This window comes from Lonchura striata, chromosome 4 (genome assembly GCF_050655825.1).
Source record: "Lonchura striata isolate lonStrDom1 chromosome 4, ASM5065582v1, whole genome shotgun sequence".
Classification (NCBI taxonomy): domain Eukaryota; kingdom Metazoa; phylum Chordata; class Aves; order Passeriformes; family Estrildidae; genus Lonchura; species Lonchura striata.
Genome location: NC_140706.1, coordinates 65,337,553 through 65,361,584, shown reverse-complemented (window position 1 = coordinate 65,361,584; position 24,032 = coordinate 65,337,553). Strand labels below are relative to the sequence as shown.

General features: G+C 57.0%; 2 protein-coding genes across 2 annotated transcripts; both read right to left on the bottom strand.

Moving 5' to 3' along the window:
• LOC144246179 (serine/threonine-protein kinase pim-1-like) lies at positions 1 to 3,373 on the bottom strand. The gene is made up of 7 exons (XM_085579547.1): positions 3,312 to 3,373; positions 2,374 to 2,489; positions 1,802 to 1,905; positions 1,659 to 1,709; positions 995 to 1,361; positions 426 to 602; positions 1 to 104 (listed from the first exon to the last, which is right to left on the bottom strand). The coding sequence occupies exons 1-7, from the start codon at positions 3,371 to 3,373 to the stop codon at positions 1 to 3; spliced, it is 981 nt and encodes a 326-aa protein (XP_085435673.1).
• Positions 3,374 to 20,522: 17,149 nt separating this feature from the next.
• LOC144246175 (serine/threonine-protein kinase pim-1-like) lies at positions 20,523 to 22,999 on the bottom strand. The gene is made up of 5 exons (XM_085579546.1): positions 22,938 to 22,999; positions 22,000 to 22,115; positions 21,428 to 21,531; positions 21,285 to 21,335; positions 20,523 to 20,987 (listed from the first exon to the last, which is right to left on the bottom strand). The coding sequence occupies exons 1-5, from the start codon at positions 22,997 to 22,999 to the stop codon at positions 20,523 to 20,525; spliced, it is 798 nt and encodes a 265-aa protein (XP_085435672.1).
• Positions 23,000 to 24,032: the final 1,033 nt, after the last annotated feature.

Genomic DNA, 24,032 nt, shown 5'->3' with positions numbered 1-24,032 from the left:
TCAAAAGTGCCGGCCCTGCACCCAAGGGTGGCATGAGATCTCCTCCAGCTCCGGCCTGTCCGCAGGGTGCTTGGCCAAACACCATCGGATCAGGTGCTGGAGCTCTGGGGAGAGAAGGCAGAAAGCGCCGGTCACCGGCAGAGTCTCCTGCCCAGCTGCCCCCGTCGCCCGCGGGGCCCGGGCCATGTTGTGCCGGGCTCTGGGCCGTGCCGGGCTCCCGACCGGCTCTGCCCCACGCAGGAGAGCGGCACGGCGGGACACGGCCGCCTCCTCCGGCCGCCCGTGCCGCGCTGACCCCGTCGGCACGGGCCCCTCCTGCGGCCGGCCCTGGAGGGCAGATCCACGTCCCGCGGAGCTGGTGAGGGCCGCGCCGAGCTGCGCGCCGCCAGCTGCCAAAGCCCACCGGCTTGAGGCCGGACACCCACCTGGAGAGAGCTGCTGCCGGAAGACCAGCTTGCCCAGCACGATGTCAGGCTCATCCTGGAAGGGGAGGCTCCCGCAGACCATGACGTACAGCAGCACGCCCAGGGACCAGATGGTGGCCGCGTGGCCGTGGTAGCAGCCGAGCCAGATCCACTCGGGCGGGCTGTACACGCGCGTTCCTAGGGGAGACAGGCGGCGCTGGCCGGGCGCAGGCTGCTGCCTTCCAGAGCCTGGCGCCGGCCTCCTGGCCGAGGCAGGGGCTGCAGCCGTGGCCACAGCTTCCCCCCGAGGCCACCCCGCGTCCCCCAGCCAGCTGGCCAAAGGCACGAAACCATTCCGCAAGGCCAAGAAGGCCAGCGGAGCAGCCCAGGCCATCGTGGGCCCGCTGAGCCCAGGGGCCGGGAGCCGCTTTTGCCCCCCCTCTGTCGGCAGGGCCGGCAGCCGGCTCCTGGGGCTCGGCATCCGCCCCGTTCCTAAAGGCGGCCGGCTGCAGGACGCAGCCCGCAGCCCAGGAGGGAACGGGGCCGTGCGGTGCCTGGCACCGGGAGCAGGGCCCAGGCCATGGGCTCACCGGCAAAGCCCGTGAAGGCCCGCTCCTGGAGGAAGGTGCCGCAGCCGAAGTCAATGAGCTTCAGGTGGCCGCTCTCCGGGTTCACCAGGAGGTTCTCTGGCTTGATGTCCCGGTGCAGGACGCCGCAGGCGGTGCAGTGCCGCACGGCCTCCAGCACCTGGCAGAAAAGCCAGCGCGCCTGCTCCTCGCACAGGCAGCCCTGCTCCTGCAGGAGCTGCAGGAGATCCTGCGATGCCTCCGGACGCTCCAGGACCAGCACGAAGCTGTCCGGCAGCTCAAACCAGTCCAGGAGCTGGATGATATTCTGGCAGCCAGAGCCCACCTTCTCCATGAGCACCACCTCCAAGGGCACGCGGGTGCCGTCGGGCTGTGAGCAGGAGAAAGTCAGTGCCTGCAGCAGCCTGCTGCTGCTGCTGCTGCTGCTGCAGCAGCCCTGGGGCTGCGCTGCGCCCTGCCCGGGATGCCCCAGTGCCCCCTGGCGCAGCCTCCCAGGCGCTTGCGCTTTCTCCCGCCCGGGGGATGCTCGGGGGTGCCGCTGCCCGGCCCCAGCTCCGCTCTCCGGTGTGCCCAGGCCCGCGGGGCTGCGGCTCCGCACGCTGAGCCCGCCCCGGGATTCTCCCTGCCCGCCACGCCCCGCTCTGTCCCGCTGGCCCCGTTCACTCACCAGCTCGTCCCACTGCAGGACGCTCTCCCGGGCCACGCGTTTGATGGCCACCTGCGAGCCACGGAGAGAGGAGGGCTGAGCTCCAGCCCTGCCGCTCCCCGCCGCTGCCCCTCCTGCCCCGCCCGGCCGTGGCGGCCACTCACCGGGCTCCCGTCCGAGAGGCGGATGCCCGAGTAGACGGTGCTGAAGCCGCCGCTGCCCAGCTGCGGGCCCCACAGGTACAGCTCCTGCCGCTGCCTCTGTTGCCCTGCGGCCGAGAGAAGCCATCAGCCTTGCGCCCAGAACCCCCCGCAAGTGCCCGCGAGTGAAGCGGGCCGGGCCCCCGCGGCCGCCGCGCTCTCACCTGCTTCCTGCTGCGCGCCGGGCAGCGGCCACCGCCCTGCAGCCGCCGGGCTGGCGAGCGGCAGAGCCGGGCCGGGGCAGCGCGCACAGGCGGCTGCGGCAGCCCCGGGGCAGCGGGGCAGGGCGGCACCGTCGCTGTCCCCGGCGGCGTGGGCTGGGCTCTGCTCCTGACGACGGCCGGGGCTGCAGCCCGAGCCTTGGCACAGGGGGATGCCAGGAGCGGCTGCAAGGCAGACAGGGCTTTTTCAAGCCGTGCCGTCGGAGGCACTGGAAACAGCCGGCGACTAGGCTGCTCGCAGGGGCCCTGGCCTGGCCTGGCCGCGCCCCTCCAGAGCCCCGGGGGAGCCGCAGGCAGCTCCTCGGGAGATCTCACCTGCTACTAGAAAGGCCTTGGCGGCACTCGAGGGCTGTCTTGGGGCAGCTTCCTGCAGAGGGAGGAACCTCCGTGCTGTCTGGAGGCCCGTCTCCACCACCAGGCTGGGGCTGTTGCTGGCGGGCAGAACCAGAAGAGCGTCCTGGCTGTCCTGGCTGCTGTGGGATGCCCACTGCTGGCTCCAGGACGCTTGCTGCCCCGCCAGCTGCTCCTGAGCAGGCTCCCCTGCATCGGGCTGGGCTCCCAGTTGGACTTCTGGGCTTTCCCTTGCCACGTCAAGGGTCAGGATGTTGCCTGTGTTGTTGAAGTCCCAGAGTCCAAGGGAGCTGGGAGACCTGTCCACGGGCTCTGCTCCTTCCGCAGGCTGACAGGTCTCACTGAGCCTCTGCAAGGGATGGAGGCTGTCAGAGATAGCAGAGGCCCCTGGCTGGATGCAGGGTCTCTGACAGCCTGAGCTTCCTGCATGAATGGAGATGTCTCTCCCCTGCTGTGCCATCCTTGCAGGCCTTGAGGCTCTCCCAGGGATGGAGAAACTTGCTGGGAGCAGCCTGTGGACGGGATGGAGGCTTCTGGAGGAGCTGGCTAAGCCACAGCAGGGCAGGTGGCCTTGGTTCTGCAGCTCCTCCAGTTCTTTCCACAATGCCTGCCACATCCCAGAGTAGAGCGGCTCACGTGTCCCGTTGCCATCCCCGAGGTGCAGCATCAGTTCCTGCAGCTCCCGGGCCTCTGCCAGGCAGGGGCCGCAGCTGCAGGGGCTGCCCAGGGGGCTGGCAGGAGCACGTGGCCGCTTGCCTGGAGTCGCCCGAGGCCTGGGGAACCTGGGAGCCGCAGGGGCTCCTCGCTTCCTCCGTGAGCCTCTGGGCTGGACCCTGGGGCGCTTCCTCCACTTCCCTCTCCGTGTCCGCCGGCCCCGCGGTTGCCGGTGGCCAAAGGCCCACCAGACAGCCACGGCGGCCAGCAGCAGGAGAAGCACGGTCAGCAGGACGTCACCGTCACCCATGGCTCCGGCACGTCCTGTCGCGACTGCACTGGCAGCTGCGGACGCAGGCCCATCTCACACAGCGACAGCGCGGTGATGTCACAGCGATGTCACAGTGCTGCGGCCAGCACAGCCCTGGGACATCACAGCCCTGCCTCACGCCAGTGCTCTGCCCCTTTGTGCAGTCACAGCCCTGCCTCGGCCCCGCCCTACGCAGTGCCCCAGGAGGGATGAGGGGGCTCCCTAGGGGCACTTGCCAGCTCTCTGGAGCAGAGCGGGTGGAAGATTCTTCTTTACGTAGGACACAGGGATGAGGAGGGGAATGTTGATGGTCTCACCTCCTTGCTGGCAGAGCACGGGACATGGGTTGTCCAATGTGACACTGCAAAGTCCTTGAGGAGGGCAAGCCCCACTCAGCAACATCCAAGACATCTGTGTGCTATCCACCATATTCCCGTGCTGAATCCAAACCCAGCTCTTTGCCGCTCCCTGGGAAGAAAATGGATCCTATCCCACTGAAAGCCAGTACATCTGCCCATTCTTCACCCAGCACACCCTTTCTGTGTGTCACACAGCTGGACACCTGTTCCAGGTGTATTCTGTGAGGGACAGGATCAAAACTCCACTTAAAACCCTGAAATAGAACCTGCTTTTCCTTCCCATCATCCATGAGACCAGGCCAGGACATCGCTGCTGTTTCTGTGCTGCTGGAACTCCAGTGGTGTGAGCTCCAGTCGAGGGATCTTTGACCTGTGGATGAGCCCAGAAAGGAGCAGGACACCCGCAGGCATCCGCGGCTGGGAATAAGCCCATGGCAGAGCAGGAATCTCTCAGAGTACCTGTGGCCATGGTTGTTTCCATGCCCAAGAAGGGATTGTGGGCCAGGGATAAACCTGAAGCCTCTGTGGCTGTGGATTAGGCCATGCTCAGCAGGTAGCCCTCGAAACATCAGTGCCTGTGCCTGGGGTCGTGCTGGAGCACCTGAGAGCCATGACCATGGAAGAACCCCTGGCAGAGCAGTTACAACCTTGGGGGTGCTGCAGCCGTGGTTCAGGCCACATCCATTTCTTTAGTGGGGATGGAAAACTTCATTGCCTATACTTTGTATAAAATCATGTTTGTAAAAATTTAAGGTTCTAAATTCTTAGGTTCAGGACAAATAAAACACTGCTAATTTTCCTTCAGCTATTTCGTTACTTGTTCCATGGTTATCTTTAAGAGTGAATAAAGGATACAAAAGGCGCTCTTAAAAATGAATTTTAAGAGCTCTTTGGAATTTTGTTTTCAAAGGAGAATGAAATAAAGAGGATTGATAGTATGACCTATGCAGCTGGTGACAAGCTTGGTATTATGTTTAAGCTTTTTTTAAATTATTGGATATAGCCACTTTTTAAGAAATCTTGCATGTAAATATACTGTTAGTTTTTAAAGTAGAAAAGTGTAAGCTGATGTTTTGTAGAAGCAGCTGAATGCATTGGTCTTCCTGGCAGGTTTGGCTGAGTTGTGTTGGTGAGTGTGTGTTTTGGTTTTGTTGCAGTTATCCTGGAGAGGATGGTCTGGGCAGGAGAAAAAGGCTCTCTGCAAACCTAGCAAACAAAAGTACCTTGTAGCTGGGCTTTGTTTCAGAGCTGGATCTACACACATCCTTTTCTTATGCAGCCTTGGAAATTGCACCGCTCCTTTGCTGTTAATGACAAGGTTATTTAAATATGACAAGGTAATCTGGACTCTTAAATCATGGTAGCCTTGCACAGCACAGCGTGATCCCTTCTGTTCCCGGAGAAATCTTGGAAGTTTTATGGAAGAAATTGCCCCTTCAAGGCAAATTAATAAAACACTGTATTCTGTGAACTTCATCCTAACATGAGCACTGTGTGAGCAGTGCTCCAAGCAGTGTCCAACTAGAGTCACCCTTGAAAACTGGAATCTGAAGGATCATCAGCCTGCCTGGGTCACTTTGTTGGATGCATGGCATTGCTGGTAAATTTGTTTCTTCCAGAATAGAAAAGAAAAAGAAAATTGAGGCTTTTTGAGGGTGTGTATTAGATAAACTTTTGTCTGATAGTTCCTATTTATTGATATTCTGTGGTCAATATCACCGTTAGAGTTTGAAAATCACCTATCCAATCTCTGTAGTATGTTGAGATCTTCAAATATAGACGTTTCAATATTTGCAAAATAGTACCTATTTCACTTGGGTTAAATTTAAATTGGATTAATAATGGGGAAGCACAGCAAAATCTTCCAGCAACAACTACTTGGAGCAGTGTCTTGGTTTGAAAAGACAGGTGTCTGCTAAAGAAGGCAGAAGCCTCCCCTGAAACGGAAAATGTAAACCCCTTCCCTCCAAATCATTATAATTTTAAAATTAAAAGGCTCTCGGTTTAAAATATGGGAATAACAGTTCTTGTCGTAGTTTCATACGGAAAGAGAATTTTTTCTGGAAGGACGAGGTCAATTTAGATATTAACCAATTGAAGGTGGACACACCTCTGGGAATATAGAGGGGTTAAAAGCAGAATTCCCAGGGGAACTCGCTCTCTTTAGTTCCGGTCAGCGTGCAGTGCAGCCTCCCCCGCCCGGCCCGTGGCTGGGTGGGGAGGGGAAGGCCCATGGCCTGATGGAGGTGAGTCCGAAGGGTGGAGGGACGGAAACCGGGCTGGCCCCTGCAGATGGAAGGGTGGAAGAAACCTAAGATGTCTCCGTCCCCCCACAGAGAAACACAAGATACACAAGAAGCACATAGAAACACAAGATGTAGAGCTGTATTTTCTTCAAGAGTCTGTGGCACAAGAGACTCCTGCCTCCCTCGAAGGGCTGAGTATCGATTGTTTAGAAGGTAAAAACCTGAGTGGGGTCTAGATTGTGTCTCACTGTAGTTTGTTAGAGTTAGGTGGTAGGAAGATGAATGCTTTGCAAGGTTTCAATTTGATCTTTGTGTATTTTTTCTTTCCTTTTTTTCCTTTCTCTTTTCTTTTGTAGTAGTAGCCTAATAAAGTTTTTTTTTTTTTCTCTTATTAAGCTTAGGCCTGTTTTGCTCTGCTCTAAATTCCACTTCAGAGCATTCAAGGGAGGGATCACATTTTCATGGGAGCACTGGCATTGTGCCAGTGTCAAACCATGACATTTTTGGTTCCCTGACCGGGAAAAATAAAATAAAATCATATAAGACAAGATAAGATAGTGATAACATAAAAGCTGTAAGATGAAATCAAAGAATAATAAAAGCAAAGCATGTGTTAAATTTTGAAATAAATTAGGGTAGAAATTTAGTATAAGTTGCTGTTTCATATAGAATGTGTTAAATGTAATTTTGATACTGATTTTTTTTTTCTTTTTTTGTAATCATTGTTCTCTGAAGCAAAGGGTAGAGTGTCGTGGTTTGACACAGAAAGAGAATTTTTTCCGAAAGGAAGAGATCAATTTAGATATTAACCAATTGAAGGTGGACACGCCTCTGAGAACACAGAGGGGTTAAAAGCAGAATTCCCAGGGGAACTCGCTCTCTTTAGTTCTGGTTAGTGTGTAGTGCAGCCTCCCCCGCCCGGCCCGTGGCTGGGTGGGGAGGGGAAAGCCCATGGCCTGACGGAGGTAAGGCCAAAGGGTGGAGGGACTGGAACCGGGCTGGCCCCTGCAGATGGAAGGGTGGAAGAAATCTAAGATGTCTCCGTTCCCCCCCCCAGAGTTTCTCTCCCGAGAGAGAGAGAGAAAGAGACATCGGCAATTTTGTCAGCAATTCCACTGTGAGGAAGGAGGAGCGGGGGGAGCTGCTGCAAGGTGCCCAGTGCGTGGGAGTTGCCGGAGTCTGGGCATCGAGCCATCCGTGCGGAGTTTGAACTTTTAACCCTTTCTTGAGAAATGAAAGCTTTGTGAATTTTTCCTTCCCCTACTCGGTTTGAAAGAGAGGAAGAGAGACACCTTAGACCCTGGGATGTTAGAAGGAGAAATTCTAGATGGAAGGGGGACAAGGAGTGGCTTTTGACTGGACTTTTCCGTGTTAGCCACAAACTGAACTAATCTTCTTTTAAGAGAGACTGTATTTTGAGAAAATGCCAGTGAGTCAAGAGACCTGTTTCAGCTGGGAAGACACAGAAGTGAACAGAGAAAAAAGTTAGAGGGTTTGTGGTGGCACCCCCTGTCTTTAAAGGAAAGAGAAGAGAAGAAGATCTCTGTTTTTAAACCCTCAGCTCTAGGGGAAATGGGAAAATAGGGGGGACAGTGGACCCAAACAGTGAAAAACTGAACTGTTGTTTTTCTCCTCTCTTGGCAGGGCATCCTTGAAAGGAAAAATCCTAAAAGCAGTCTGTCCATCCATGCATTGGTGGTGAGAGCACTGTGCATAGAAAAGAGAGGGTTACTATAGCAAACTTTTGTCCAGGCGGTGCCATGTGTGACATAGAAACACAAGATGTAGAGCTGTATTGAAGAGTCTGTGCCACAAGAGAAACTCCTGCCTCCCTCGAAGGCGCTGAGTATCGATTGTTTAGAAGGTAAAAACCTGATTGGGGTCTAGATTGTGTCTCACTGTAGTTTGTTAGAGTTTGGTGGTAGGAAGAGGAATGCTTTGCAAGGTTTTCATTTGATCTTTGTGTATTTTTTCTTTCCCTTTTTTTCCTTTCTCTTTTCTTTTGTAGTAGTAGCTTAATAAAGTTTTATTTCTGTTATTAAGCTTAGGCCTGTTTTGCTCTGCTCTAAATTCCACTTCACAGCATTCAAGGGAGGGATCACATTTTCATGGGAGCATTGGCATTGTGCCAGTGTCAAACCATAACAGTTCTTTACTAGGAAAACTCAAAAATACAAATGTAATAGGACAAAGCTCAACCAAAAGAAACGAGTGAGAGAGTCAGAATAAGACCTGACACCCTGTGGGTCAGGGTGGTGGCAGCATCCCATTAAATGGTGGCTGCAGTGCTCCTGCAGTTCCAGCTGTGCTTCTGCTGGAGCAGGGATCCTGTAGAAAGGTGGAGTTTTCTTCTGAAGGCCCAGTAGTGGTATAGATGGGCCTGGTCTTCCTCTGGGAATCCAGTGGCAAAGAAAGCTGCACCTCCGGGAATCCAGTTGGGAGAAAGGCTGCCCTGGTGTCCCAAAATCTCTGATTATACCCAGTTAGGAATACTTGGTTCCTCCCCCTGGGCAGAAGATCTCCCAGTGAGATGATATAATTTTATCAGCCATGCAGGGCCACTCCATGGCCCATTACCAGCAGATTTCTCCCCAGAGGTGTGTAGAAGAGATAAAGAAAACTGCCCAATGAACAGAAGATAACTGCCACACCTCCAACAGGTGGCAGAGAGAATACACACATTGCCTTGCAATCTAGGAAAAGGAGTAACCGAGCAGTTTGGTTGGATTATTGTAGGAAGAAAAGTTACAAATGCTCACTTGAAGACGGCAGAAAATGCTGAACAACTTCCAGCTTGCTTTAGATCTACCTAAAGAAAAAAATACATCCCAGGGTTGTGGTGTATAACATTTCTGGATTGTCAGTGTTCAATTTATGGATGGAAAAGAGTGGGGAGAGGGGGAACTTGCAATACCCCTGGGAAGGGAGGATGCTTTCGCTCCCTGAAAACCTCTGCCACAAATGGCATTCCTGAGATCAGGGCTCCACCTTTTCAGCGTAAGGGTGGTTGTGATGGAATGGGATTGCTTGATTCCAGTTTTGCTCTGACAGTGGGAATGAGAGCAGGAGAATGCGCTGTTGCCTCGCAGAGGCAGCCACACTATTTTCTGAAGGTGGCACAGGTTTAGTAGATGGCACCCTCCACACGCAGGCATCTGGGTGCTTTCCTGTGACTGGTTACTGCACTTTCCATTACCATCGGTTGTTTTTAAGGCAGCAGAAGATATTTTTGGGGGGTAAAATGAGACCAGCACTGTGGGAATGACTCTGGCATCTCAACATTTCCTGTGGGCTCCATGCACATGACTTAGGATGGTGCAGACCAAGCTGGTCAAGCGCCTAGCCCTGCCTCCCATTTCATAGGAAGAAATAAAAAAGAGCTCAGCAGGGCTCAACCTGAAATGATATTTTGTAGCTTCTGGCTCTCCTCAGAGTTCTGCTAAGAGAGGAACGTCTCTGTCCCGGAAACCAAAAAACCCTTGGAATTCACACATGGACCTGTGTGTCGCTTCAAGAGACACCAAGAAGCCCTGCCATTTTGCAAGGGCAGCTGTTGTTCCACTGCTGCATTTCTTGGCTGGGCAAAGCCCCTCCTACCCGCACTACGGCCTGAGCTGGAAGATATAAAGAACCAGCCGGGAGGGCAGGCATGGAAAGCTTGACAAAGGCTGAAGGCAGCACTCTGATTCCCCCCTTTTCCCAAGACGTTTCTTTAGCAGAAGTTGCTGACAAGGACCAGCCTTGACACACCACAATGGGTTGGTTGTTTTATTTTTCGGGTTCTCAGTCCTGTGTGGGACTCGGAAAGTGGGTGCTGCAGAGGCTCCGGCAAGGCATCAAAAGCGCCGGCCCCGCACCCAAGGGTGGCATGAGATCTCCTCCAGCTCTGGCCTGTCCGCAGGGTGCTTGGCCAAACACCATCGGATCAGGTGCTGGAGCTCTGGGGAGAGAAGGCAGAAAGCGCCGGTCACCGGCAGAGTCTCCTGCCCTGCTGCCCCCATCGCCCGCGGGGCCCGGGCCATGTTGTGCCGGGCTCTGGGCCGTGCCGGGCTCCCGACCGGCTCTGCCCCACGCGGGAGAGCGGCACGGCGGGACACGGCCGCCTCCTCCGGCCGCCCGTGCCGCGCTGACCCCGTCGGCACGGGCCCCTCCTGCGGCCGGCCCTGGAGGGCAGATCCACGTCCCGCGGAGCTGGTGAGGGCTGCGCCGAGCTGCGCGCTGCCAGCTGCCAAAGCCCGCCGGCTTGAGGCCGGACACCCACCTGGAGAGAGCTGCTGCCGGAAGACGAGCTTGCCCAGCACGATGTCAGGCTCATCCTGGAAGGGGAGGCTCCCGCAGACCATGACGTACAGCAGCACGCCCAGGGACCAGATGGTGGCCGCGTGGCCGTGGTAGCAGCCGAGCCAGATCCACTCGGGCGGGCTGTACACGCGCGTTCCTAGGGGAGACAGGCGGCGCTGGCCGGGCGCAGGCTGCTGCCTTCCAGAGCCTGGCGCCGGCCTCCTGGCCGAGGCAGGGCCTGCAGCCGTGGCCACAACTTCCCCCCGAGGCCACCCCGCGTCCCCCAGCCAGCTGGCCAAAGGCACGAAACCATTGCGCAAGGCCAAGAAGGCCAGCGGAGCAGCCCAGGCCCTCGTGGGCCCGCTGAGCCCAGGGGCCGGGAGCCGCTTTTGCCCCCCCTCTGTCGGCAGGGCCGGCAGCCGGCTCCTGGGGCACGGCACCCGCCCCGTTCCTAAAGGCGGCCGGCTGCAGGACGCAGCCCGCAGCCCAGGAGGGAACGGGGCCGTGCGGTGCCTGGCACCGGGAGCAGGGCCCAGGCCATGGGCTCACCGGCAAAGCCAGTGAAGGCCCGCTCCTGGAGGAAGGTGCCGCAGCCGAAGTCAATGAGCTTCAGGTGGCCGCTCTCCGGGTTCACCAGGAGGTTCTCTGGCTTGATGTCCCGGTGCAGGACGCCGCAGGCGGTGCAGTGCCGCACGGCCTCCAGCACCTGGCAGAAAAGCCAGCGCGCCTGCTCCTCGCACAGGCAGCCCTGCTCCTGCAGGAACTGCAGGAGATCCTGCGATGCCTCCGGACGCTCCAGCACTAGCAGAAAGCTGTCCGGCAGCTCAAACCAATCAAGGAGCTGGATGATATTCTGGCAGCCAGAGCCCACCTTCTCCATGAGCACCACCTCCAAGGGCACGCGGGTGCCGTCGGGCTGTGAGCAGGAGAAAGTCAGTGCCTGCAGCAGCCTGCTGCTGCTGCTGCTGCTGCTGCAGCAGCCCTGGGGCTGCGCTGCGCCCTGCCCGGGATGCCCCAGTGCCCCCTGGCGCAGCCTCCCAGGCGCTTGCGCTTCCTCCCGCCCGGGGGATGCTCGGGGGTGCCGCTGCCCGGCCCCAGCTCCGCTCTCCGGTGTGCCCAGGCCCGCGGGGCTGCGGCTCCGCACGCTGAGCCCGCCCCGGGATTCTCCCTGCCCGCCACGCCCCGCTCTGTCCCGCTGGCCCCGTTCACTCACCAGCTCGTCCCACTGCAGGACGCTCTCCCGGGCCACGCGTTTGATGGCCACCTGCGAGCCACGGAGAGAGGAGGGCTGAGCTCCAGCCCTGCCGCTCCCCGCCGCTGCCCCTCCTGCCCCGCCCGGCCGTGGCGGCCACTCACCGGGCTCCCGTCCGAGAGGCGGATGCCCGAGTAGACGGTGCTGAAGCCGCCGCTGCCCAGCTGCGGGCCCCACAGGTACAGCTCCTGCCGCTGCCTCTGTTGCCCTGCGGCCGAGAGAAGCCATCAGCCTTGCGCCCAGAACCCCCCGCAAGTGCCCGCGAGTGAAGCGGGCCGGGCCCCCGCGGCCGCCGCGCTCTCACCTGCTTCCTGCTGCGCGCCGGGCAGCGGCCACCGCCCTGCAGCCGCCGGGCTGGCGAGCGGCAGAGCCGGGCCGGGGCAGCGCGCACAGGCGGCTGCGGCAGCCCCGGGGCAGCGGGGCAGGGCGGCACCGTCGCTGTCCCCGGCGGCGTGGGCTGGGCTCTGCTCCTGACGACGGCCGGGGCTGCAGCCCGAGCCTTGGCACAGGGGGATGCCAGGAGCGGCTGCAAGGCAGACAGGGCTTTTTCAAGCCGTGCCGTCGGAGGCACTGGAAACAGCCGGCGACTAGGCTGCTCGCAGGGGCCCTGGCCTGGCCTGGCCGCGCCCCTCCAGAGCCCCGGGGGAGCCGCAGGCAGCTCCTCGGGAGATCTCACCTGCTACTAGAAAGGCCTTGGCGGCACTCGAGGGCTGTCTAGGGGCAGCTTCCTGCAGATGGAGGAACCTCCGTGCTGTCTGGAGGCCCGTCTCCACCACCAGGCTGGGGCTGTTGCTGGCGGGCAGAACCAGAAGAGCGTCCTTGCTGTCCTGGCTGCTGTGGGATGCCCACTGCTGGCTCCAGGACGCTTGCTGCCCCGCCAGCTGCTCCAGAGCAGGCTCCCCTGCATCGGGCTGGGCTCCCAGTTGGACTTCTGGGCTTTCCCTTGCCACGTCAAGGGTCAGGATGTTGCCTGTGTTGTTGAAGTCCCAGAGTCCAAGGGAGCTGGGAGACCTGTCCACGGGCTCTGCTCCTTCCGCAGGCTGACAGGTCTCACTGAGCCTCTGCAAGGGATGCAGGCTGTCAGAGATAGCAGAGGCCCCTGGCTGGATGCAGGGTCTCTGACAGCCTGAGCTTCCTGCATGAATGGAGATGTCTCTCCCCTGCTGTGCCGTCCTTGCAGGCCTTGAGGCTCTCCCAGGGATGGAGAAACTTGCTGGGAGCAGCCTCTGGATGGAATGGAGGCTTCTGGAGGAGCTGGCTAAGCCACAGCAGGGCAGGTGGCCTTGGTTCTGCAGCTCCTCCAGTTCTTTCCACAATGCCTGCCACATCCCAGAATAGAGCGGCTCACGTGTCCCGTTGCCATCCCCGAGGTGCAGCATCAGTTCCTGCAGCTCCCGGGCCTCTGCCAGGCAGGGGCCGCAGCTGCAGGAGCTGCCCAGGGGGCTGGCGGGAGCACGTGGCCGCTTGCCAGGAGTCGCCCGAGGCCTGGGGAACCTGGGAGCCGCAGGGGCTCCTCGCTTCCTCCGTGAGCCTCTGGGCTGGACCCTGGGGCGCTTCCTCCACTTCCCTCTCCGTGTCCGCCGGCCCCGCGGTTGCCGGTGGCCAAAGGCCCACCAGACAGCCACGGCGGCCAGCAGCAGGAGAAGCACGGTCAGCAGGACGTCACCGTCACCCATGGCTCCGGCACGTCCCGTCGCGACTGCACTGGCAGCTGCGGGCGCTGGCCCGTCTCACACAGCGACAGCGCGGTGATGTCACAGCGATGTCACAGTGCTGCGGCCAGCACAGCCCTGGGACATCACAGCCCTGCCTCACGCCAGCGCTCTGCCCCTTTGTGCAGTCACAGCCCTGCCTCGGCCCCGCCCTCCGCAGTGCCCCAGGAGGGATGAGGGGGCTCCCTAGGGGCACTTGCCAGCTCTCTGGAGCAGAGCGGGTGGAAGATTCTTCTTTACGTAGGACACAGGGATGAGGAGGGGAATGTTGATGGTCTCACCTCCTTGTTGGCAGAGCACGGGACATGGGTTGTCCAATGTGACACTGCAAAGTCCTTGAGGAGGGCAAGCCCCACTCAGCAACATCCAAGACATCTGTGTGCTATCCACCACATTCCCATGCTGAATCCAAACCCAGCTCTTTGCCGCTCCCTGGGAAGAAAATGGATCCTATCCCACTGAAAGCCAGTACATCTGCCCATTCTTCACCCAGCACACCCTTTCTGTGTGTCACACAGCTGGACACCTGCTCCAGGTGTATTCTGTGAGGGACAGGATCAAAACTCCACTTAAAACCCTGAAATAGAACCTGCTTTTCCTTCCCATCATCCATGAGACCAGGCCAGGACATCGCTGCTGTTTCTGTGCTGCTGGAACTCCAGTGGTGTGAGCTCCAGTCGAGGGATCTGTGACCTGTGGATGAGCCCAGACAGGAGCAGGACACCCGCAGGCATCCGCGGCTGGGAATAAGCCCATGGCAGAGCAGGAATCTCTCAGAGTACCTGTGGCCATGGTTGTTTCCATGCCCAAGAAGGGATTGTGGCCCAGGGATAAACCTGAAGCCTCTGTGGCTGTGGATTAGGCCATGCTCAGCAGGTAGCCCTCGAAACATCAGTGCCTGTGCCTGGGGTCGTGCTGGAGCACCTGAGAGCCATGGCCATGGAAGAACCCCTGGCAGAGCAGTTACAACCTTGGGGGTGCTGCAGCCGTGGTTCAGGCCACATCCTTTTCTTTAGTGGGGATGGAAAACTTCATTGCCTATGCTTTGTATAAAATCATGTTTGTAAAAATTTAAGGTTCTAAATTCTTAGGTTCAGGACAAATAAAACATGGCTAATTTTCCTTCAGCTATTTCGTTACTTGTTCCATGGTTATCTTTAAGAGGGAATAAAGGATACAAAAGGCGCTCTTAAAAATGAATTTCAGGAGCTCTTTGGAATTTTGTTTTCAAAGGAGAATGAAATAAAGAGGATTGATAGTATGACCTATGCAGCTGGTGACAAGCTTGGTATTATGTTTAAGCTTTTTTTAAATTATTGGATATAGCCACTTTTTAAGAAATCTTGCATGTAAATATACTGTTAGTTTTTAAAGTAGAAAAGTGTAAGCTGATGTTTTGTAGAAGCAGCTGAATGCATTGGTCTTCCTGGCAGGTTTGGCTGAGTTGTGTTGGTGAGTGTGTGTTTTGGTTTTGTTGCAGTTATCCTGGAGAGGATGGTCTGGGCAGGAGAAAAAGGCTCTCTGCAAACCTAGCAAACAAAAGTACCTTGTAGCTGGGCTTTGTTTCAGAGCTGGATCTACACACATCCTTTTCTTATGCAGCCTTGGAAATTGCACCGCTCCTTTGCTGTTAATGACAAGGTTATTTAAATATGGCAAGGTAATCTGGACTCTTAAATCATGGTAGCCTTGCACAGCACAGCGTGATCCCTTCTGTTCCCGGAGAAATCTTGGATGTTTCGTGGAAGAAATTGCCCCTTCAAGGCAAATTAATAAAACACTTTATTCTGTGAACTTCATCCTAACATGAGCACTGTGTGAGCAGTGCTCCAAGCAGTGTCCAACTAGAGTCACCCTTGAAAACTGGAATCTGAAGGATCATCAGCCTGCCTGGGTCACTTTGTTGGATGCATGGCATTGCTGGTAAATTTGTTTCTTCCAGAATAGAAAAGAAAAAGAAAATTGAGGCTTTTTGAGGGTGTGTATTAGATAAACATTTGTCTGATAGTTCCTATTTATTGATATTCTGTGGTCAATATCACCGTTAGAGTTTGAAAATCACCGATCCAATCTCTGTAGTATGTTGAGATCTTCAAATATAGACGTTTCAATATTTGCAAAATAGTACTTATTTCACTTGGGTTAAATTTAAATTGGGTTAATAATGGGGAAGCACAGCAAAATCTACCAGCAACAACTACTTGGAGCAGTGTCTTGGTTTGAAAAGACAGGTGTCTGCTAAAGAAGGCAGAAGCCTCCCCTGAAACGGAAAATGTAAACCCCTTCCCTCCAAATCATTATAATTTTAAAATTAAAAGGCTCTCGGTTGAAAATATGGGAATAACAGTTCTTGTCGTAGTTTCATACGGAAAGAGAATTTTTTCCGGAAGGACGAGGTCAATTTAGATATTAACCAATTGAAGGTGGACACACCTCTGGGAATATAGAGGGGTTAAAAGCAGAATTCCCAGGGGAACTCGCTCTCTTTAGTTCCGGTCAGCGTGCAGTGCAGCCTCCCCCGCCTGGCCCGTGGCTGGGTGGGGAGGGGAAGGCCCATGGCCTGATGGAGGTGAGGACGAAGGGTGGAGGGACTGAAACCGGGCTGGCCCCTGCAGATGGAAGGGTGGAAGAAACCTAAGATGTCTCCGTCCCCCCGCAGAGAAACACAAGATACACAAGAAGCACATAGAAACACAAGATGTAGAGCTGTATTTTCTTCAAGAGTCTGTGGCACAAGAGACTCCTGCCTCCCTCGAAGGGCTGAGTATCGATTGTTTAGAAGGTAAAAACCTGAGTGGGGTCTAGATTGTGTCTCACTGTAGTTTGTTAGAGTTAGGTGGTAGGAAGATGACTGCTTTGCAAGGTTTCAATTTGATCTTTGTGTATTTTTTCTTTCCCTTTTTTCCTTTCTCTTTTCTTTTGTAGTAGTAGCTTAATAAAGTTTTTTTTCTGTTATTAAGCTTAGGCCTATTTTGCTCTGCTCTAAATTCCACTTCACAGCATTCAAGGGAGGGATCACATTTTCATGGGAGCACTGGCATTGTGCCAGTGTCAAACCATGACATTTTTGGTTCCCTGACCGGGAAAAATAAAATAAAATCAAATAAGACAAGATAAGATAGTGATAACATAAAAGCTGTAAGATGAAATCAAAGAAGAATAAAAGCAAAGCTTGTGTTAAGTTTTGAAATAAATTAGGGTAGAAATTTAGTATAAGTTGCTGTTTCATATAGAATGTGTTAAATGTAATTTTGATACTGATTTTTTTTTTTTTTGTAATCAGTGTTCTCCGAAGCAAAGGGTAGAGTGTCGTAGTTTGACACGGAAAGAGAATTTTTTCCAGAAGGAAGAGATCAATTTAGATATTAACCAATTGAAGGTGGACACGCCTCTGGGAATATAAAGGGGTTAAAAGCAGAATTCCCAGGGGAACTCGCTCTCTTTAGTTCTGGTTAGTGTGTAGTGCAGCCTACCCCGCCCAGCCCGTGGCTGGGTGGGGAGGGGAAGGCCCATGGCCTGACGGAGGTAAGGCCGAAGGGTGGAGGGACTGGAACTGGGCTGGCCCCTGCAGATGGAAGGGTGGAAGAAATCTAAGATGTCTCCGTTCCCCCCCCGCCAGAGTTTCTCTCCCGAGAGAGAGAGAGAAAGAGACATCGGCAGTTTTGTCAGCAATTCCACTGTCAGGAAGGAGGAGCGGGGGGAGCTGCAAGGTGCCCAGTGCGTGGGAGTTGCCGGAGTCTGGGCATCGAGCCATCTGTGGGGAGTTTGAACTTTTAACCCTTTCTTGAGAAATGAAAGCTTTGTGAATTTTTCCTTCCCCTCCTCAGTTTAAAAGAGAGGAAGAGAGACACCTTAGACCCTGGGATGTTAGAAGGAGAAATTCTAGATGGGAGGGGGACAAGGAGTGGCTTTTGACTGGACTTTTCCGTGTTAGCCACAAACTGAACTAATCTTCTTTTAAGAGAGACTGTATTTTGAGAAAATGCCAGTGAGTCAAGAGACCTGTTTCAGCTGGGAAGACACAGAAGTGAACAGAGAAAAAAGTTAGAGGGTTTGTGGTGGCGCCCCCTGTCTTTAAAGGAAAGAGAAGAGAAGAAGATCTCTGTTTTTAAACCCTCAGCTCTAGGGGAAATGGGAAAATAGGGGGGACAGTGGACCCAAACAATGAAAAACTGAACTGTTGTTTTTCTCCTCTCTTGGCAGGGCATCCTTGAAAGGAAAAATCCTAAAAGCAGTCTGTCCATCTATGCATTGGTGGTGAGAGCACTGTGCATAGAAAAGAGAGGGTTACTATAGCAAACTTTTCTCCAGGCGGTGCCATGTGTGACATAGAAACACAAGATGTAGATCTGTATTGAAGAGTCTGTGCCACAAGAGAGACTCCTGCCTCCCTCGAAGGCGCTGAGTATCGATTGTTTAGAAGGTAAAAACCTGATTGGGGTCTAGATTGTGTCTCACTGTAGTTTGTTAGAGTTTGGTGGTAGGAAGAGGAATGCTTTGCAAGGTTTTCATTTGATATTTGTGTATTCTTTCTTTCCCTTTTTTTCCTTTCTCTTTTCTTTTGTAGTAGTAGCTTAATAAAGTTTTATTTCTGTTATTAAGCTTAGGCCTGTTTTGCTCTGCTCTAAATTCCACTTCACAGCATTCAAGGGAGGGATCACATTTTCATGGGAGCATTGGCATTGTGCCAGTGTCAAACCATAACAGTTCTTTACTAGGAAAACTCAAAAATACAAATGTAATAGGACAAAGCTCAACAAAAAGAAACGAGTGAGAGAGTCAGAATAAGACCTGACACCCTGTGGGTCAGGGTGGTGGCAGCATCCCATTAAATGGTGGCTGCAGTGCTCCTGCAGTTCCAGCTGTGCTTCTGCTGGAGCAGGGATCCTGTAGAAAGGTGGAGTTTTCTTCTGAAGGCCCAGTAGTGGTATAGATGGGCCTGGTCTTCCTCTGGGAATCCAGTGGCAAAGAAAGCTGCACCTCCGGGAATCCAGTTGGGAGAAAGGTTGCCCTGGTGTCCCAAAATCTCTGATTATACCCAGTTAGGAATACTTGGTTCCTCCCCCTGAGCAGAAGATCTCCCAGTGAGATGATATAATTTTATCAGCCATGCAGGGCCACTCCATGGCCCATTACCAGCAGATTTCTCCCCAGAGAGAGTATTGGTTTGTAGAAGAGATAAAGAAAACTGCCCAATGAACAGAAGATAACTGCCACACCTCCAACAGGTGGCAGAGAGAATACACACATTGCCTTGCAATCTAGGACAAGGAATAACCAAGCAGTTTGGTTGGATTATTGTAGGAAGAAAAGTTACAAATGCTCACTTGAAGAGGGCAGAAGATGCTGAACAACTTCCAGCTTGCTTTAGATCTACCTAAAGAAAAAAATACATCCCAGGGTTGTGGTGTATAACATTTCTGGATTGTCAGTGTTCAATTTATGGATGGAATGGAGTGGGGAGAGGGGGAACTTGCAATACCTCTGGGAAGGGAGGATGCTTTCACTCCCGGAAAACCTCTGCCACAAATGGCATTCCTGAGATCAGGGCTCCACCTTTTCAGCGTAAGGGTGGTTGTGATGGAATGGGATTGCTTGGTTCCAGTTTTGCTCTGACAGTGGGAATGAGAGCAGGAGAATGCGCTGTTGCCTCGCAGAGGCAGCCACACTATTTTCTGAAGGTGGCACAGGTTTAGTAGATGGAACCTGTCACAGGCGGGCAGCTGGGTGCTTTCCTGTGACTGGTTACTGCGCTTTCCATTACCATCGGTTGTTTTTAAGGCAGCAGAAGATATTTTTGGGGGGTAAAATGAGACCAGCACTGTGGGAATGACTCTGGCATCTCAACATTTCCTGTGGGCTCCATGCACATGACTTAGGATGATGCAGACCAAGCTGGTCAAGTGCCTAGCCCTGCCTCCCATTTCATAGGAAGAAATAAAAAAGAGCTCAGCAGGGCTCAACCTGAAATGATATTTTGTAGCTTCTGGCTCTCCTCAGAGTTCTGCTAAGAGAGGAACGTCTCTGTCCCTGAAACCAAATAACCCTTGGAATTCACACATGGACCTGTGTGTCACTTCAAGAGACACCAAGAAGCCCTGCCACTTTGCAAGGGCAGCTGTTGTTCCACTGCTGCATTTCTTGGCTGGACAAAGCCCCTCCTACCCGCACTACAGCCTGAGCTTGAAGATATAAAGAACCAGCCGGGAGGGCAGGCATGGAAAGCTTGACAAAGGATGAAGGCAGCACTCTGATTCCCCCTTATCCCAAGACGTTTCTTTAGCTGAAGTTGCTGACAAGGACCAGCCTTGACACACCACAATGGGTTGGTTGTTTTATTTTTCGGGTTCTCAGTCCTGCGTGGAACTCGGAAAGTGGGTGCTGCAGAGGCTCCGGCAAGGCATCAAAAATGCCGGCCCCGCACCCAAGGGTGGCATGAGATCTCCTCCAGCTCCGGCCTGTCCGCAGGGTGCTTGGCCAAACACCATCGGATCAGGTGCTGGAGCTCTGGGGAGAGAAGGCAGAAAGCGCCGGTCACCGGCAGAGTCTCCTGCCCAGCTGCCCCCGTCGCCCGCGGGGCCCGGGCCATGTTGTGCCGGGCTCTGGGCCGTGCCGGGCTCCCGACCGGCTCTGCCCCACGCAGGAGAGCGGCACGGCGGGACACGGCCGCCTCCTCCGGCCGCCCGTGCCGCGCTGACCCCGTCGGCACGGGCCCCTCCTGCGGCCGGCCCTGGAGGGCAGATCCACGTCCCGCGGAGCTGGTGAGGGCCGCGCCGAGCTGCGCGCCGCCAGCTGCCAAAGCCCGCCGGCTTGAGGCCGGACACCCACCTGGAGAGAGCTGCTGCCGGAAGACGAGCTTGCCCAGCACGATGTCAGGCTCATCCTGGAAGGGGAGGCTCCCGCAGACCATGACGTACAGCAGCACGCCCAGGGACCAGATGGTGGCCGCGTGGCCGTGGTAGCAGCCGAGCCAGATCCACTCGGGCGGGCTGTACACGCGCGTTCCTAGGGGAGACAGGCGGCGCTGGCCGGGCACAGGCTGCTGCCTTCCAGAGCCTGGCGCCGGCCTCCTGGCCGAGGCAGGGGTTGCAGCCGTGACCACAACTTCCCCCCGAGGCCACCCCGCGTCCCCCAGCCAGCTGGCCAAAGGCACGAAACCATTCCGCAAGGCCAAGAAGGCCAGCGGAGCAGCCCAGGCCATCGTGGGCCTGCTGAGCCAAGGGGCCAGGAGCCGCTTTTGCCCCCCCTCTGTCGGCAGGGCCGGCAGCCGGCTCCTGGGGCTCGGCATCCGCCCCGTTCCTAAAGGCGGCCGGCTGCAGGACGCAGCCCGCAGCCCAGGAGGGAACGGGGCTGTGCGGTGCCTGGCACCGGGAGCAGGGCCCAGGCCATGGGCTCACCGGCAAAGCCCGTGAAGGCCCGCTCCTGGAGGAAGGTGCCGCAGCCGAAGTCAATGAGCTTCAGGTGGCCGCTCTCCGGGTTCACCAGGAGGTTCTCTGGCTTGATGTCCCGGTGCAGGACGCCGCAGGCGGTGCAGTGCCGCACGGCCTCCAGCACCTGGCAGAAAAGCCAGCGCGCCTGCTCCTCGCACAGGCAGCCCTGCTCCTGCAGGAACTGCAGGAGATCCTGCGATGCCTCCGGACGCTCCAGGACCAGCACGAAGCTGTCAGGCAGCTCAAACCAGTCCAGGAGCTGGATGATATTCCGGCAGCCAGAGCCCACCTTCTCCATGAGCACCACCTCCAAGGGCACGCGGGTGCCGTCGGGCTGTGAGCAGGAGAAAGTCAGTGCCTGCAGCAGCCTGCTGCTGCTGCTGCTGCTGCTGCAGCAGCCCTGGGGCTGCGCTGCGCCCTGCCCGGGATGCCCCAGTGCCCCCTGGCGCAGCCTCCCAGGCGCTTGCGCTTCCTCCCGCCCGGGGGATGCTCGGGGGTGCCGCTGCCCGGCCCCAGCTCCGCTCTCCGGTGTGCCCAGGCCCGCGGGGCTGCGGCTCCGCACGCTGAGCCCGCCCCGGGATTCTCCCTGCCCGCCACGCCCCGCTCTGTCCCGCTGGCCCCGTTCACTCACCAGCTCGTCCCACTGCAGGACGCTCTCCCGGGCCACGCGTTTGATGGCCACCTGCGAGCCACGGAGAGAGGAGGGCTGAGCTCCAGCCCTGCCGCTCCCCGCCGCTGCCCCTCCTGCCCCGCCCGGCCGTGGCGGCCACTCACCGGGCTCCCGTCCGAGAGGCGGATGCCCGAGTAGACGGTGCTGAAGCCGCCGCTGCCCAGCTGCGGGCCCCACAGGTACAGCTCCTGCCGCTGCCTCTGTTGCCCTGCGGCCGAGAGAAGCCATCAGCCTTGCGCCCAGAACCCCCCGCAAGTGCCCGCGAGTGAAGCGGGCCGGGCCCCCGCGGCCGCCGCGCTCTCACCTGCTTCCTGCTGCGCGCCGGGCAGCGGCCACCGCCCTGCAGCCGCCGGGCTGGCGAGCGGCAGAGCCGGGCCGGGGCAGCGCGCACAGGCGGCTGCGGCAGCCCCGGGGCAGCGGGGCAGGGCGGCACCGTCGCTGTCCCCGGCGGCGTGGGCTGGGCTCTGCTCCTGACGACGGCCGGGGCTGCAGCCCGAGCCTTGGCACAGGGGGATCCCAGGAGCGGCTGCAAGGCAGACAGGGCTTTTTCAAGCCGTGCCGTCGGAGGCACTGGAAACAGCCGGCGACTAGGCTGCTCGCAGGGGCCCTGGCCTGGCCTGGCCGCGCCCCTCCAGAGCCCCGGGGGAGCCGCAGGCAGCTCCTGGGGAGATCTCACCTGCTACTAGAAAGGCCTTGGCGGCACTCGAGGGCTGTCTTGGGGCAGCTTCCTGCAGATGGAGGAACCTCCGTGCTGTCTGGAGGCCCGTCTCCACCACCAGGCTGGGGCTGTTGCTGGCGGGCAGAACCAGAAGAGCGTCCTGGCTGTCCTGGCTGCTGTGGGATGCCCACTGCTGGCTCCAGGACGCTTGCTGCCCCAGCAGCTGCTCCTGAGCAGGCTCCCCTGTACCGGTCTGGGCTCCCAGTTGGACTTCTGGGCTTTCCCTTGCCACGTCAAGGGTCAGGATGTTGCCTGTGTTGTTGAAGTCCCAGAGTCCAAGGGAGCTGGGAGGCCTGTCCACGGGCTCTGCTCCTTCTGCAGACTGACAGGTCTCACTGAGCCTCTGCAAGGGATGCAGGCTGTCAGAGATAGCAGAGGCCCCTGGCTGGATGCAGGGTCTCTGACAGCCTGAGCTTCCTGCATGAATGGTGATGTCTCTCCCCTGCTGTGCCATCCTTGCAGGCCTTGAGGCTCTCCCAGGGATGGAGAAACTTGCTGGGAGCAGCCTGTGGACGGGATGGAGGCTTCTGGAGGAGCTGGATAAGCCACAGTAGGGCAGGTGGCCTTGGTTCTGCAGCTCCTCCAGTTCTTTCCACAATGCCTGCCACATCCCGGAGTAGAGCGGCTCACATGTCCCGTTGCCATCCCCGAGGTGCAGCATCAGTTCCTGCAGCTCCCGGGCCTCTGCCAGGCAGGGGCCGCAGCTGCAGGGGCTGCCCAGGGGGCTGGCGGGAGCACGTGGCCGCTTGCCAGGAGTCGCCCGAGGCCTGGGGAACCTGGGAGCCGCAGGGGCTCCTCGCTTCCTCCGTGAGCCTCTGGGCTGGACCCTGGGGCGCTTCCTCCACTTCCCTCTCCGTGTCCGCCGGCCCCGCGGTTGCCAGTGGCCAAAGGCCCACCAGACAGCCACGGCGGCCAGCAGCAGGAGAAGCACGGTCAGCAGGACGTCACCGTCACCCATGGCTCCGGCACGTCCCGTCGCGACTGCACTGGCAGCTGCGGGCGCTGGCCCATCTCACACAGCCACAGCGCGGTGATGTCACAGCGATGTCACAGTGCTGCGGCCAGCACAGCCCTGGGACATCACAGCCCTGCCTCACGCCAGCGCTCTGCCCCTTTGTGCAGTCACAGCCCTGCCTCGGCCCCGCCCTCCGCAGTGCCCCAGGAGGGATGAGGGGGCTCCCTAGGGGCACTTGCCAGCTCTCTGGAGCAGAGCGGGTGGAAGATTCTGCTTTACGTAGGACACAGGGATGAGGAGGGGAATGTTGATGGTCTCACCTCCTTGTTGGCAGAGCACGGGACATGGATTGTCCAATGTGACACTGCAAAGTCCTTGAGGAGGGCAAGCCCCACTCAGCAACATCCAAGACATCTGTGTGCTATCCACCACATTCCCGTCCTGAATCCAAACCCAGCTCTTTGCCGCTCCCTGGGAAGAAAATGGATCCTATCCTACTGAAAGCCAGTACATCTGCCCATTCTTCACCCAGCACACCCTTTCTGTGTGTCACACAGCTGGACACCTGCTCCAGGTGTATTCTGTGAGGGACAGGATCAAAACTCCACTTAAAACCCTGAAAATAGAACCTGCTTTTCCTTCCCATCATCCATGAGACCAGGCCAGGACATCGCTGCTGTTTCTGTGCTGCTGGAACTCCAGTGGTGTGAGCTCCAGTCGAGGGATCTGTGACCTGTGGATGAGCCCAGAAAGGAGCAGGACACCCGCAGGCATCCGCGGCTGGGAATAAGCCCATGGCAGAGCAGGAATCTCTCAGAGTACCTGTGGCCATGGTTGTTTCCATGCCCAAGAAGGGATTGTGGGCCAGGGATAAACCTGAAGCCTCTGTGGCTGTGGATTAGGCCATGCTCAGCAGGTAGCCCTCGAAACATCAGTGCCTGTGCCTGGGGTCGTGCTGGAGCACCTGAGAGCCATGACCATGGAAGAACCCCTGGCAGAGCAGTTACAGCCTTGGGGGTGCTGCAGCCGTGGTTCA